This window comes from Aquarana catesbeiana, linkage group LG02 (genome assembly GCF_042186555.1).
Source record: "Aquarana catesbeiana isolate 2022-GZ linkage group LG02, ASM4218655v1, whole genome shotgun sequence".
Classification (NCBI taxonomy): domain Eukaryota; kingdom Metazoa; phylum Chordata; class Amphibia; order Anura; family Ranidae; genus Aquarana; species Aquarana catesbeiana.
The window spans coordinates 24,678,855-24,693,075 of record NC_133325.1 but is presented as its reverse complement, the minus strand read 5'-3'; the positions used below and the strand labels follow the sequence as shown (position 1 = coordinate 24,693,075).

The 14,221-nt window shown below is 55.4% G+C and overlaps 1 protein-coding gene across 2 annotated transcripts in view; it reads right to left on the bottom strand.

Annotated features, from left to right (window-relative positions):
• The window catches only part of FHIP1B (FHF complex subunit HOOK interacting protein 1B), an 85,889-nt gene that overhangs the window by 30,164 nt on the left and 41,504 nt on the right, over nt 1-14,221 (bottom strand). For both annotated transcript variants that reach the window (XM_073612671.1, XM_073612672.1), the window contains exons 5-7: nt 3,241-3,399; nt 1,895-1,981; nt 1,208-1,375 (exon numbers count right to left, since the gene is read on the bottom strand). In XM_073612671.1, coding sequence (XP_073468772.1) covers nt 1,208-1,375; nt 1,895-1,981; nt 3,241-3,399 — 414 coding nt within the window. The remainder of the gene's footprint in view (nt 1-1,207; nt 1,376-1,894; nt 1,982-3,240; nt 3,400-14,221) is intronic.

The window sequence follows — 14,221 nt, the reverse complement described above, 5'->3', positions numbered from 1 at the left end:
AGAAGGTATGGGATAGTCATCTTATGTTGAAGGGGAAGGGTAGAAGGAATAGGATAGTCATCTCATATTGAAGAAGAGTAGAAGGGATGGGATAGTCATCTTATGTTGAAGGAAAAGAGTAGACAAAATAGGAAAGGGTAGTAGTGAGAATAAGATTATCATTTCATGGGGGTTTAATGAGCAGTAGTACAAGGTAGTTCACGTAATTACACACAGCCTTACACCTGGAAACAAGTCCTATAGAAATGCTGAGCTGATCTAATATTCATAGGGTCACCACACCTAAAACTGATATTTCAGTCTGGTGCACTGCGCCACCCATTGTCTTATTGTCTGAGTACAACAGGTATACAGACCCGGGAACTCAGCACAATGATGGTGGGAACCCCTCATAATGGGCACAGCAGGTTTACAGACCCAGAAACCCCTCATAATGGGCACAGCAGGTGTACAGACCTGAGAACTCAGCACAGGGATGGTGGGAACCTCTCATAATGGGCACAGCAGGTGTACAGACCCGGGAACTCAGCACAAGGATGGTGGGAACCTCTCATAATGGGCACAGCGGGTGTACAGACCTGGGAACTCCGCACAGATATAGGGGAAACCCATTATAATGGACACATTAGGTGTGCAGACCCAGAAACTCTGTACAGGGATGGTGGGAACCCCTCATAATGGGCACATCAGGTGTACAGACCCGGGAACTCAGCACAGGGATGGTGAGAACCTCTCATAATGGGCACAGCAGGTGTACAGACCCGGGAACTCAGCACAGGGATGGTGGGAACCTCTCATAATGGGCACAGCGGGTGTACAGACCCGGGAACTCAGCACAGGGATGGTGGGAACCTCTCATAATGGGCACAGTGGGTGTACAGACCCGGGAACTCAGCACAGGGATGGTGGGAACCTCTCATAATGGGCACAGCGGGTGTACAGACCTGGGAACTCCGCACAGATATAGGGGAAACCCATTATAATGGACACATTAGGTGTGCAGACCCAGAAACTCTGTACAGGGATGGTGGGAACCCCTCATAATGGGCACAGCAGGTGTACAGACCCGGGAACTCAGCACAGATAGAGGGGAAACGCATTATAATGGACACATTAGGTTTGCAGACCCGGGAACATATTGGAAACACAGGTAAAAGCCTGAAATGGACCCCTGGAGTTCAAGTATGATGAGGGATTCGGGTCTTACCCGGGAATTGCTGGCAATGCGGCTGATGAGCGTGTTCAGGATGGTGGTGTTGTCGTGCCGATGGAGAAGGATAAATCGCAGGAACGTTTTCAGCAGTGCGGTCTCGCTGATGCTGCGCAGGAATAGCTCCAGGTATGCAGTACTGGCAATCATCTCCTCGATAGAGGTCTAGGATGGAGGAGGGGAGACGGTAAATACAGGTACAGAGAGAACAGGTACCAGACAGATCACATAACATCTTCCTGACTGAGGGTAAAACGTGAAGTTTAATCTGCTTATATTTTGCTTTCCCTGGTCCCCCCCCCCCCATCAATATGTGGATGACATTTTTTAAATAAAAAGGTTCTGTGCTCATTACACACCGAACGTTACACCCAGTGACATCATCACTAGAACTTGGACCACAGAAGACAATCAGGTCCGGGAAGGAAATGCTAGATGAAGCTGGCTGGAGTTTCATCTTCAATATATCAGTAGTTTCTAAAAGTCTCTTGTATCTCAGCAGAAGTCTCTAACTTTGTCATGTAGCAGGCCTTCCAATCTCTAGTAACAGGCGGATTTACTGAGTGTAGCAGAGTAATGCATTATGGGTCCAGAAGAAAGATATTGTCATTGTTTCAGTGACCTCCAATAGGAGCTGTTCTTGCATACTCTGCCCCTTACAGTGTGTACCTGGGGGTCTCTTACCTTGTGCAACGCTGGGCCCATGACCGGAACCAGGAACCCATTATGTATGTATTCCACAAGCTGGTTCTGAACGAACGGATGAGCCACCTGTGCTGACAGAAAGGCAATTCATCATAAGGGTCTCCAGCCCAGGCTCCGCCCACTGCGCTCGCCTCCAGCCCAGGCTCCGCCCACCGCGCTCGCCTCCAGCCCAGGCTCCGCCCACCGCGCTTGCCTCCAGCCCAGGCTCCACCTACCGCTCTCGCCTCCAGCCCAGGCTCCACCTACTGCTCTCACCTCCAGCCCAGGCTCCGCCCACTGCCGCTCACCCCCAGCCCAGGCTCCGCCCACTGCTCACCCCCAGCCCAGGCTCCGCCCACTGCTCACCCCCAGCCCAGGCTCCGCCCACTGCTCACCCCCAGCCCAGGCTCCGCCCACTGCTCACCCCCAGCCCAGGCTCCGCCCACTGCTCACCCCCAGCCCAGGCTCCGCCCACTGCTCACCCCCAGCCCAGGCTCCGCCCACTGCTCACCCCCAGCCCAGGCTCCGCCCACTGCTCACCCCCAGCCCAGGCTCCGCCCACTGCTCACCCCCAGCCCAGGCTCCGCCCACTGCTCACCCCCAGCCCAGGCTTCGCCCACTGCTCACCCCCAGCCCAGGCTCCGCCCACTGCTCACCTCCAGCCCAGGCTCCGCCCACTGCTCACCTCCAGCCCAGACTCCGCCCACTGCTCACCTCTAAACAAAAAATTTACTAGCACACCAGCTAGCCTGCAAAAACAAACACATTTTCCCTGTCTAACATGTTAAAAGACAGAGGGTTTCTTTGCACAACTTTTGCAAAAATATGTGAAAGCAGCAAGGCTCCTCTGCTAACTGTGGCCTCAACTCTATAGTTTTGAGAGTCTTCAAGTTGAAGCACGTATAGCAGTGTTAGCCTGGAGGGAGCCTTTGTCACCTCCATCCAGGGCTCCGCCCACTGCTGACCTCCAGCCCTTGCACCACTGTTGACCTCCAGCCACAGGATCCACCCACTTCTGACCTCCAGCCCAGGTTTTAACCAATGCACCGCACTAGCCCAGGCCCAAACCACTGAATACCTCCAGCCCAGGCTTTGCTCACTGCTCACCTCCAGTCTAGGCTTTACTTAATACTGACCTCCAGCCAAGGCTTCACTCATTGCTAACCTCCAGCTCAGGTTCCATCGATTGCTGACCAGCCCTTGCACCACTGTTGACCACCAGCCCCATGATCCACCCACTGCTGACCTCCAGCCCTTGCACCACTGTTGACCTCCAGCCCCAGGCTCCGCCCACTGCTAACCTCTGGCTCAGACTCCCTCCATTGATAACCGCTGCAGCTACTAACCTGAGTGACGGCATTACAGAACTCCAGAGAATTCATGAAAAGGACCAAAGAGGACACCCCAATCCAGTCTTCTCTCCGCAGGAAGTGCCAGTCATCGCCGCGCACCTCAATCTTACGTGGAAGAGATGAGTAGAGAGCGCTCAGCCCTGTTGCCAGGATCTGCCAACAGGAAAGTAATATCAGTTATTTGTTCCACTGTTCCAACATGTAGCCAGGTAAACAGCAGGCGTCAGATCTGGGAATGAACACCAGGGGGCAGCATAAGACAGGATCATAGGTGTCAGACCCAGGAGTGAACACCAGAGGGCAGCATAAGTCAGGATCATAGGTGTCAGACCCAGGAGTGAACACCAGAAGGCAGCATAAGTCAGGATCATAGGTGTCAGACCCAGGAGTGAACACCAGAGGGCAGCATAAGTCAGGATCATAGGTGTCAGACCCAGGAGTGAACACCAGGGGGCAGCATAAGACAGGATCATAGGTGTCAGACCCAGGAGTGAACACCAGAGGGCAGCATAAGTCAGGATCATAGGTGTCAGACCCAGGAGTGAACACCAGAGGGCAGCATAAGTCAGGATCATAGGTGTCAGACCCAGGAGTGAACACCAGAGGGCAGCATAAGTCAGGATCATAGGTGTCAGACCCAGGAGTAAACACCAGAGGGCAGCATAAGTCAGGATCATGTAGGAGTAATCTCCGTGTCATAGTAGAACGCTGCGGGGGCTTGTATAGTTGAAGCTTTATGGATTTTTTTTGGCCTCATTATAACCCGACTGGTTAACTTATCCCATCACTTTATTTCAGAGGATCATTTAAACGCTCAACCTGAACAATAAATGCAGAGTTATGCTTTAAATCATGGGAGGCCAAGTTGGATTTGTTACTTTGAAGGACCTCATTTAATAGAAGTTTCTTAAATCTTCATAAATACAGACACCGAGGTCACCTTCACTGGGAAATACACATGGAAGACACACGTGGTGACAAATGTAGGCCTATGCTCATTCTATGGGAGTACCAACGCTGGGGCATGTGCACAAATGGCTATAAGAATGTCTCCAGGAAGATACCACCACTCCCCTAGAGGGGGAGCAGTCCTCTGCTATGTTATACACAGCCTCCTATCATATAGCAATGGTTTGCAGGATGTTTCACCCACCCCATCACTCCTCAGGGGTACCCCCCCCCCCCCCCCCCCCCCATATGGAAAGAGAAACCTTATAAAAAAAAAAAAAAAAGGTGGCTGTAGTTTTTTTATACTCTAACAGTACAATATGGTGGCGGAGCAGGATAAGGCAGTGTACAGGATGGATACCAGGGACTGTACAAAGAATGATGACAGAATGGGAGCCCAAGGACCAGGACTGGTCAGGAAAGGACTGTGCAGACTTGGTGAGGAGGGAGAGAGATATACCTTATAATAGAACAAGATGGTGGCAGAGCAGGGCAGTGTACAGGATGGATACCAGTGCAGGGACTGTACAGAGAGGGATCACAGACTGGGAAGAGGATGGGTGCCCAAGGGACAGGACTGGTCAGGAAAAGAGTGTGGAGGAAGAAAGACAAACCTTATACCAGTACAGGTGTGGGCAGAGCACAGGGTGGGTGGCCCAGGGCACAGACCGGGCAGGCAGGACTCCGCACAGAGGGCACAGACCGGGCAGGCAGGACTCCGCACAGAGGGCACAGACCGGGCAGGCAGGACTCCGCACAGAGGGCACAGACCGGGCAGGCAGGACTCCGCACAGAGGGCACAGACCGGGCAGGCAGGACTCCGCACAGAGGGCACAGACCGGGCAGGCAGGACTCCGCTCAGAGGGCACAGACCGGGCAGGCAGGACTCCGCTCAGAGGGCACAGACCGGGCAGGCAGGACTCCGCACAGAGGGCACAGACCGGGCAGGCAGGACTCCGCACAGAGGGCACAGACCGGGCAGGCAGGACTCCGCACAGAGGGCACAGACCGGGCAGGCAGGACTCCGCACAGAGGGCACAGACCGGGCAGGCAGGACTCCGCACAGAGGGCACAGACCGGGCAGGCAGGACTCCGCACAGAGGGCACAGACCGGGCAGGCAGGACTCCGCACAGAGGGCACAGACCGGGCAGGCAGGACTCCGCACAGAGGGCACAGACCGGGCAGGCAGGACTCCGCACAGAGGGCACAGACCGGGCAGGCAGGACTCCGCACAGAGGGCACAGACCGGGCAGGCAGGACTCCGCACAGAGGGCACAGACCGGGCAGGCAGGACTCCGCACAGAGGGCACAGACCGGGCAGGCAGGACTCCGCACAGAGGGCACAGACCGGGCAGGCAGGACTCCGCACAGAGGGCACAGACCGGGCAGGCAGGACTCCGCACAGAGGGCACAGACCGGGCAGGCAGGACTCCGCACAGAGGGCACAGACCGGGCAGGCAGGACTCCGCACAGAGGGCACAGACCGGGCAGGCAGGACTCCGCACAGAGGGCACAGACCGGGCAGGCAGGACTCCGCACAGAGGGCACAGGCCTGGCAGGCAGGACTCCGCACAGAGGGCACAGACCTGGCAGGCAGGACTCCGCACAGAGGGCACAGACCTGGCAGGCAGGACTCCGCACAGAGGGCACAGACTGGGCAGGCCGGACGCCGCACAGAGGGCATAGACTGGGCAGGCAGGACTCTGCACAGAGGGCACAGACTGGGTAGGCAGGAGACACGTATTCTATAACAGTACAGGATGGTGGCAGCACAGGTAGAAGCAGAGCACAGGACGGGTGAGCGGCAGGCAGGACTCTGCACAGAGGGCACAGACTGGGCAGGCAGGAGACATGTATTCTATAACAGTACAGGATGGTGGCAGCACAGGTAGAAGCAGAGGACAGGACAGGGGACAGTATTGGTCATGCAGGCACAGAGGGCACAGACCGGGCAGGCAGGACTCTGCACAGAGGGCACAGACCAGGCAGGCAGGGGACATGCACTCTGTAACAGTACAGGATGGTGGCAGTTCAGGTAGAAGCAGAGCACAGGACAGGGGACAGTATTGGTCATGCAGGCACAGAGGGCACAGACTGTGCAGGCAGGAGACATATATTCTATAGCAGTACAGGATAGTGGGAGCACAGAAAGAAGCAGAGCACAGGACAGGGCACAGTATTGGTCATGCAGGCACGGAGGGCACAGACCGGGCAGGCAGCACTCTGTACAAAGGGCACAGACTGGGCAGGCAGGAGACACGTATTCTATAACAGTACAGGATGGTGGCAGCACAGGTAGAAGCAGAGCACAGGACGGGGGACAGTATTGGTCATGCAGGCAGGACTCTGTACAGAGGGCACAGACTGGGCAGGCAGGACTCTGCACAGAGGGCACAGACCGGGCAGGCAGGACTCTGCACAGAGGGCACAGACCGGGCAGGCAGGACTCTGTACAGAGGGCACAGACCGGGCAGGCAGGACTCTGCACAGAGGGCACAGACCGGGCAGGCAGGAGACATGTATTCTATAGCAGTACAGGATGGTGGCAGCACAGGTAGAAGCAGAGCACAGGACAGGGCACAGTATTGGTCATGCAGGCACGGAGGGCACAGACTGGGCAGGCAGGACTCTGTACAGAGGGCACAGACTAGGCAGGCAGGAGACACGTATTCTATAACAGTACAGGATGGTGGCAGCACAGGTAGAAGCAGAGCACAGGACGGGGGACAGTATTGGTCATGCAGGCAGGACTCTGTACAGAGGGCACAGACCGGGCAGGCAGGACTCTGCACAGAGGGCACAGACCGGGCAGGCAGGACTCTGTACAGAGGGCACAGACCGGGCAGGCAGGAGACATGTATTCTATAGCAGTACAGGATGGTGGCAGCACAGGTAGAAGCAGAGCACAGGACAGGGCACAGTATTGGTCATGCAGGCACGGAGGGCACAGACTGGGCAGGCAGGACTCTGTACAGAGGGCACAGACTGGGCAGGCAGGAGACACGTATTCTATAACAGTACAGGATGGTGGCAGCACAGGTAGAAGCAGAGCACAGGACGGGGGACAGTATTGGTCATGCAGGCAGGACTCTGTACAGAGGGCACAGACCAGGCAGGCAGGACTCTGTACAGAGGGCACAGACCGGGCAGGCAGGACTCTGTACAGAGGGCACAGACCGGGCAGGCAGGACTCTGTACAGAGGGCACAGACTGGGCAGGCAGGACTCTGTACAGAGGGCACAGACCGGGCAGGCAGGAGACACGTATTCTATAACAGTACAGGATGGTGGCAGCACAGGTAGAAGCAGAGCACAGGACGGGTGAGCGGCAGGCAGGACTCTGTACAGAGGGCACAGACCGGGCAGGCAGGAGACACGTATTCTATAACAGTACAGGATGGTGGCAGCACAGGTAGAAGCAGAGCACAGGACGGGTGAGCGGCAGGCAGGACTATGAGAAGAGGAAGGATCTGGGAAGATCTGGGCTCAGGTCCAGCAGACGGCGGCTCAGGCAGGGAGGAGTCGCATTCCATAGTGGCAGCTCAGGGAGTGTCCGGGAACCGCACACAGGACGATGCCAGGATGCATTAACTCCACAGGGCAATCACAGAGCCCCATCTATATGGAGGAAATGGAAGATTTACTGTTACTAGGGAGAGATCTCAATCATCTCACTGCACACTAGTGTCTCTAAGTGCTGAGTAGCCTGCGCAGGCTCTCTCACTATCTGCTGAGTATAGTGGGAAATGTTTTCAGGCTTGAGGACAGGAAGATCTATATCTCTGCTCTTCCTACTCCATCTACACAACACTGAAAACGGTTCCTTAAGGTGGAGGCTGATGTGGCAGCTTGTGGGTAAAATGACAGAGCGGAGGAATCAGGATGAGAGGGGTACTATGAGGTCCCCCCACCCTGCTGCCTGCCAACATCACAGAAATGGGACAACAATGCATGCCACACCAGCATCACCCGTCCATTAATAGGACAGTATTGTGCGGGAGGAGTAGGGAGGAGTAGGGAGGAGTAGGGATCACCAGGCTCAGTGTGTACCGCAATGCGTGCCAACTCTGTGGTGTTCAGTTACAGCAGCGTTGGTGTAATGAATACAGAACACAAGTATTTATATAGGAGGTGAAGAATGGGGGGGGGGGGGGGGCATCAGACCAGAGAGTGGGTTGAGGGATGTGGTTGTCATTCCAGGATAAGCGCAGTGTTCCCATAAATACATAACACAGGGTTCAAGTGGAACACCAGGCAAATATATGAATGTTCTAGAAGTAGATATTATTACTGATCTGTGCTGGGAATTGGATACAAAATGTGCGTTTGGGGGGAGAGGAGAGATCAATGTGTGATCCAAGAGCACAATTCATGGGAGAGACCAATGTGTGTGCTGGGAGAGGGATACAGGGAGAGACCAATGTGTGTGCTGGGAGAGGGATACAGGGAGAGACCAATGTGTGTGCTGGGAGAGGGATACAGGGAGAGACCAATGTGTGTGCTGGGAGAGGGATACAGGGAGAGATCAATGTGTGTGCTGGGAGAGGGATACAGGGAGAGACCAATGTGTGTGCTGGGAGAGGGATACAGGGAGAGACCAATGTGTGTGCTGGGAGGGGGATACAGGGAGAGACCAATGTGTATGCTGGGAGGGGGATACAGGGAGAGACCAATGTGTGTGCTGGGAGAGGGATACAGGGAGAGACCAATGTGTGTGCTGGGAGAGGGATACAGGGAGAGACCAATGTGTGTGCTGGGAGAGGGATACAGGGAGAGACCAATGTGTGTGCTGGGAGAGGGATACAGGGAGAGACCAATGTGTGTGCTGGGAGAGGGATACAGGGAGAGACCAATGTGTGTGCTGGGAGAGGGATACAGGGAGAGACCAATGTGTGTGCTGGGAGAGGGATACAGGGAGAGACCAATGTGTGTGCTGGGAGGGGGATACAGGGAGAGACCAATGTGTGTGCTGGGAGAGGGATACAGGGAGAGACCAATGTGTGTGCTGGGAGAGGGATACAGGGAGAGACCAATGTGTGTGCTGGGAGAGGGATACAGGGAGAGACCAATGTGTGTGTGCTGGGAGAGGGATACAGGGAGAGACCAATGTGTGTGCTGGGAGAGGGATACAGGGAGAGACCAATGTGTATGCTGGGAGAGGGATACAGGGAGAGACCAATGTGTGTGCTCTGAGAGAGGGATACAGGGAGAGACCAATGTGTGTGCTGGGAGAGGGATACAGGGAGAGACCAATGTGCATGCTGGGAGGGGGATACAGGGAGAGACCAATGTGTGTGCTCTGAGAGAGGGATACAGGGAGAGACCAATGTGTGTGCTGGGAGAGGGATACAGGGAGAGACCAATGTGTATGCTGGGAGGGGGATACAGGGAGAGACCAATGTGTGTGCTGGGAGGGGGATACAGGGAGAGACCAATGTGTGTGCTGGGAGGGGGATACAGGGAGAGACCAATGTGTGTGCTGGGAGAGGGATACAGGGAGAGACCAATGTGTGTGCTGGGAGGGGGATACAGGGAGAGACCAATGTGTGTGCTGGGAGGGGGATACAGGGAGAGACCAATGTGTGTGCTAGGAGAGGGATACAGGGAGAGACCAATGTGTGTGCTGGGAGAGGGATACAGGGAGAGACCAATGTGTGTGCTGGGAGAGGGATACAGGGAGAGACCAATGTGTGTGCTGGGAGGGGGATACAGGGAGAGACCAATGTGTGTTCTGGGAGGGGGATACAGGGAGAGGCCAATGTGTGTACTGGGAGAGGGATACAGGGAGAGACCAATGTGTGTGCTGGGAGAGGGATAGACAGGAGAGACCAATGTGTGTGCTGGGAGGGGGATACAGGGAGAGACCAATGTGTGTGCTGGGAGAGGGATACAGGGAGAGACCAATGTGTGTGCTGGGAGAGGGATACAGGGAGAGATCAATGTGTGTGCTGGGAGAGGGATACAGGGAGAGACCAATGTGTGTGCTGGGAGAGGGATACAGGGAGAGACCAATGTGTGTGCTGGGAGAGGGATACAGGGAGAGACCAATGTGTGTGCTGGGAGGGGGATACAGGGAGAGACCAATGTGTGTGCTGGGAGAGGGATACAGGGAGAGACCAATGTGTGTGCTGGGAGAGGGATACAGGGAGAGACCAATGTGTGTACTTGGAGAGGGATACAGGGAGAGACCAATGTGTGTGCTGGGAGAGGGATACAGGGAGAGACCAATGTGTGTACTGGGAGAGGGATACAGGGAGAGACCAATGTGTGTGCTGGGAGAGGGATACAGGGAGAGACCAATGTGTGTGCTGGGAGAGGGATACAGGGAGAGACCAATGTGTGTGCTGGGAGAGGGATACAGGGAGAGACCAATGTGTGTACTTGGAGAGGGATACAGGGAGAGACCAATGTGTGTGCTGGGAGAGGGATACAGGGAGAGACCAATGTGTGTACTGGGAGAGGGATACAGGGAGAGACCAATGTGTGTGCTGGGAGAGGGATACAGGGAGAGACCAATGTGTGTGCTGGGAGAGGGATACAGGGAGAGACCAATGTGTGTGCTGGGAGAGGGATACAGGGAGAGACCAATGTGTGTGCTGGGAGGGGGATACAGGGAGAGACCAATGTGTGTGCTGGGAGGGGGATACAGGGAGAGACCAATGTGTGTATTGGGAGAGGGATACAGGGAGAGACCAATGTGTGTGCTGGGAGAGGGATAGACAGGAGAGACCAATGTGTGTGCTGGGAGAGGGATACAGGGAGAGACCAATGTGTGTGCTGGGAGAGGGATACAGGGAGAGACCAATGTGTGTGCTGGGAGAGGGATACAGGGAGAGACCAATGTGTGTGCTGGGAGAGGGATACAGGGAGAGACCAATGTGTGTGCTGGGAGAGGGATACAGGGAGAGACCAATGTGTGTGCTGGGAGAGGGATACAGGGAGAGATCAATGTGTGTGCTGGGAGAGGGATACAGGGAGAGACCAATGTGTGTGCTGGGAGAGGGATACAGGGAGAGACCAATGTGTGTGCTGGGAGGGGGATACAGGGAGAGACCAATGTGTATGCTGGGAGGGGGATACAGGGAGAGACCAATGTGTGTGCTGGGAGAGGGATACAGGGAGAGACCAATGTGTGTGCTGGGAGAGGGATACAGGGAGAGACCAATGTGTGTGCTGGGAGAGGGATACAGGGAGAGACCAATGTGTGTGCTGGGAGAGGGATACAGGGAGAGACCAATGTGTGTGCTGGGAGAGGGATACAGGGAGAGACCAATGTGTGTGCTGGGAGAGGGATACAGGGAGAGACCAATGTGTGTGCTGGGAGAGGGATGCTGGGAGAGGGATACAGGGAGAGACCAATGTGTGTGCTGGGAGGGGGATACAGGGAGAGACCAATGTGTGTGCTGGGAGGGGGATACAGGGAGAGACCAATGTGTGTGCTGGGAGAGGGATACAGGGAGAGACCAATGTGTGTGCTGGGAGAGGGATACAGGGAGAGACCAATGTGTGTGCTGGGAGAGGGATACAGGGAGAGACCAATGTGTGTGTGCTGGGAGAGGGATACAGGGAGAGACCAATGTGTGTGCTGGGAGAGGGATACAGGGAGAGACCAATGTGTGTGCTGGGAGAGGGATACAGGGAGAGACCAATGTGTGTGCTGGGAGAGGGATACAGGGAGAGACCAATGTGTGTGCTGGGAGAGGGATACAGGGAGAGACCAATGTGTCTGCTGGGAGAGGGATACAGGGAGAGACCAATGTGTGTGCTCTGAGAGAGGGATACAGGGAGAGACCAATGTGTGTGCTGGGAGAGGGATACAGGGAGAGACCAATGTGTATGCTGGGAGGGGGATACAGGGAGAGACCAATGTGTGTGCTCTGAGAGAGGGATACAGGGAGAGACCAATGTGTGTGCTGGGAGAGGGATACAGGGAGAGACCAATGTGTATGCTGGGAGGGGGATACAGGGAGAGACCAATGTGTGTGCTGGGAGGGGGATACAGGGAGAGACCAATGTGTGTGCTGGGAGAGGGATACAGGGAGAGACCAATGTGTGTGCTGGGAGGGGGATACAGGGAGAGACCAATGTGTGTGCTGGGAGGGGGATACAGGGAGAGACCAATGTGTGTGCTAGGAGAGGGATACAGGGAGAGACCAATGTGTGTGCTGGGAGAGGGATACAGGGAGAGACCAATGTGTGTGCTGGGAGAGGGATACAGGGAGAGACCAATGTGTGTGCTGGGAGGGGGATACAGGGAGAGACCAATGTGTGTTCTGGGAGGGGGATACAGGCAGAGGCCAATGTGTGTACTGGGAGAGGGATACAGGGAGAGACCAATGTGTGTGCTGGGAGAGGGATACAGGGAGAGATCAATGTGTGTGCTGGGAGAGGGATACAGGGAGAGACCAATGTGTGTGCTGGGAGAGGGATACAGGGAGAGATCAATGTGTGTGCTGGGAGAGGGATACAGGGAGAGACCAATGTGTGTGCTGGGAGAGGGATACAGGGAGAGACCAATGTGTGTGCTGGGAGAGGGATACAGGGAGAGACCAATGTGTGTGCTGGGAGAGGGATACAGGGAGAGACCAATGTGTGTACTTGGAGAGGGATACAGGGAGAGACCAATGTGTGTGCTGGGAGAGGGATACAGGGAGAGACCAATGTGTGTACTTGGAGAGGGATACAGGGAGAGACCAATGTGTGTGCTGGGAGAGGGATACAGGGAGAGACCAATGTGTGTGCTGGGAGAGGGATACAGGGAGAGACCAATGTGTGTGCTGGGAGAGGGATACAGGGAGAGACCAATGTGTGTGCTGGGAGGGGGATACAGGGAGAGACCAATGTGTGTGCTGGGAGGGGGATACAGGGAGAGACCAATGTGTGTACTGGGAGAGGGATACAGGGAGAGACCAATGTGTGTGCTGGGAGAGGGATACAGGGAGAGACCAATGTGTGTGCTGGGAGAGGGATACAGGGAGAGACCAATGTGTGTGCTGGGAGAGGGATACAGGGAGAGATCAATGTGTGTGCTGGGAGAGGGATAGACAGGAGAGACCAATGTGTGTGCTGGGAGAGGGATACAGGGAGAGACCAATGTGTGTGCTGGGAGAGGGATACAGGGAGAGACCAATGTGTGTGCTGGGAGAGGGATACAGGGAGAGACCAATGTGTGTGCTGGGAGAGGGATACAGGGAGAGACCAATGTGTGTGCTGGGAGAGGGATACAGGGAGAGACCAATGTGTGTGCTGGGAGAGGGATACAGGGAGAGACCAATGTGTGTGCTGGGAGAGGGATACAGGGAGAGACCAATGTGTGTGCTGGGAGAGGGATACAGGGAGAGACCAATGTGTATGCTGGGAGAGGGATACAGGGAGAGACCAATGTGTGTGCTCTGAGAGAGGGATACAGGGAGAGACCAATGTGTGTGCTGGGAGAGGGATACAGGGAGAGACCAATGTGCATGCTGGGAGGGGGATACAGGGAGAGACCAATGTGTGTGCTCTGAGAGAGGGATACAGGGAGAGACCAATGTGTGTGCTGGGAGAGGGATACAGGGAGAGACCAATGTGTATGCTGGGAGGGGGATACAGGGAGAGACCAATGTGTGTGCTGGGAGGGGGATACAGGGAGAGACCAATGTGTGTGCTGGGAGGGGGATACAGGGAGAGACCAATGTGTGTGCTGGGAGAGGGATACAGGGAGAGACCAATGTGTGTGCTGGGAGGGGGATACAGGGAGAGACCAATGTGTGTGCTGGGAGGGGGATACAGGGAGAGACCAATGTGTGTGCTAGGAGAGGGATACAGGGAGAGACCAATGTGTGTGCTGGGAGAGGGATACAGGGAGAGACCAATGTGTGTGCTGGGAGAGGGATACAGGGAGAGACCAATGTGTGTGCTGGGAGGGGGATACAGGGAGAGACCAATGTGTGTTCTGGGAGGGGGATACAGGGAGAGGCCAATGTGTGTACTGGGAGAGGGATACAGGGAGAGACCAATGTGTGTGCTGGGAGAGGGATAGACAGGA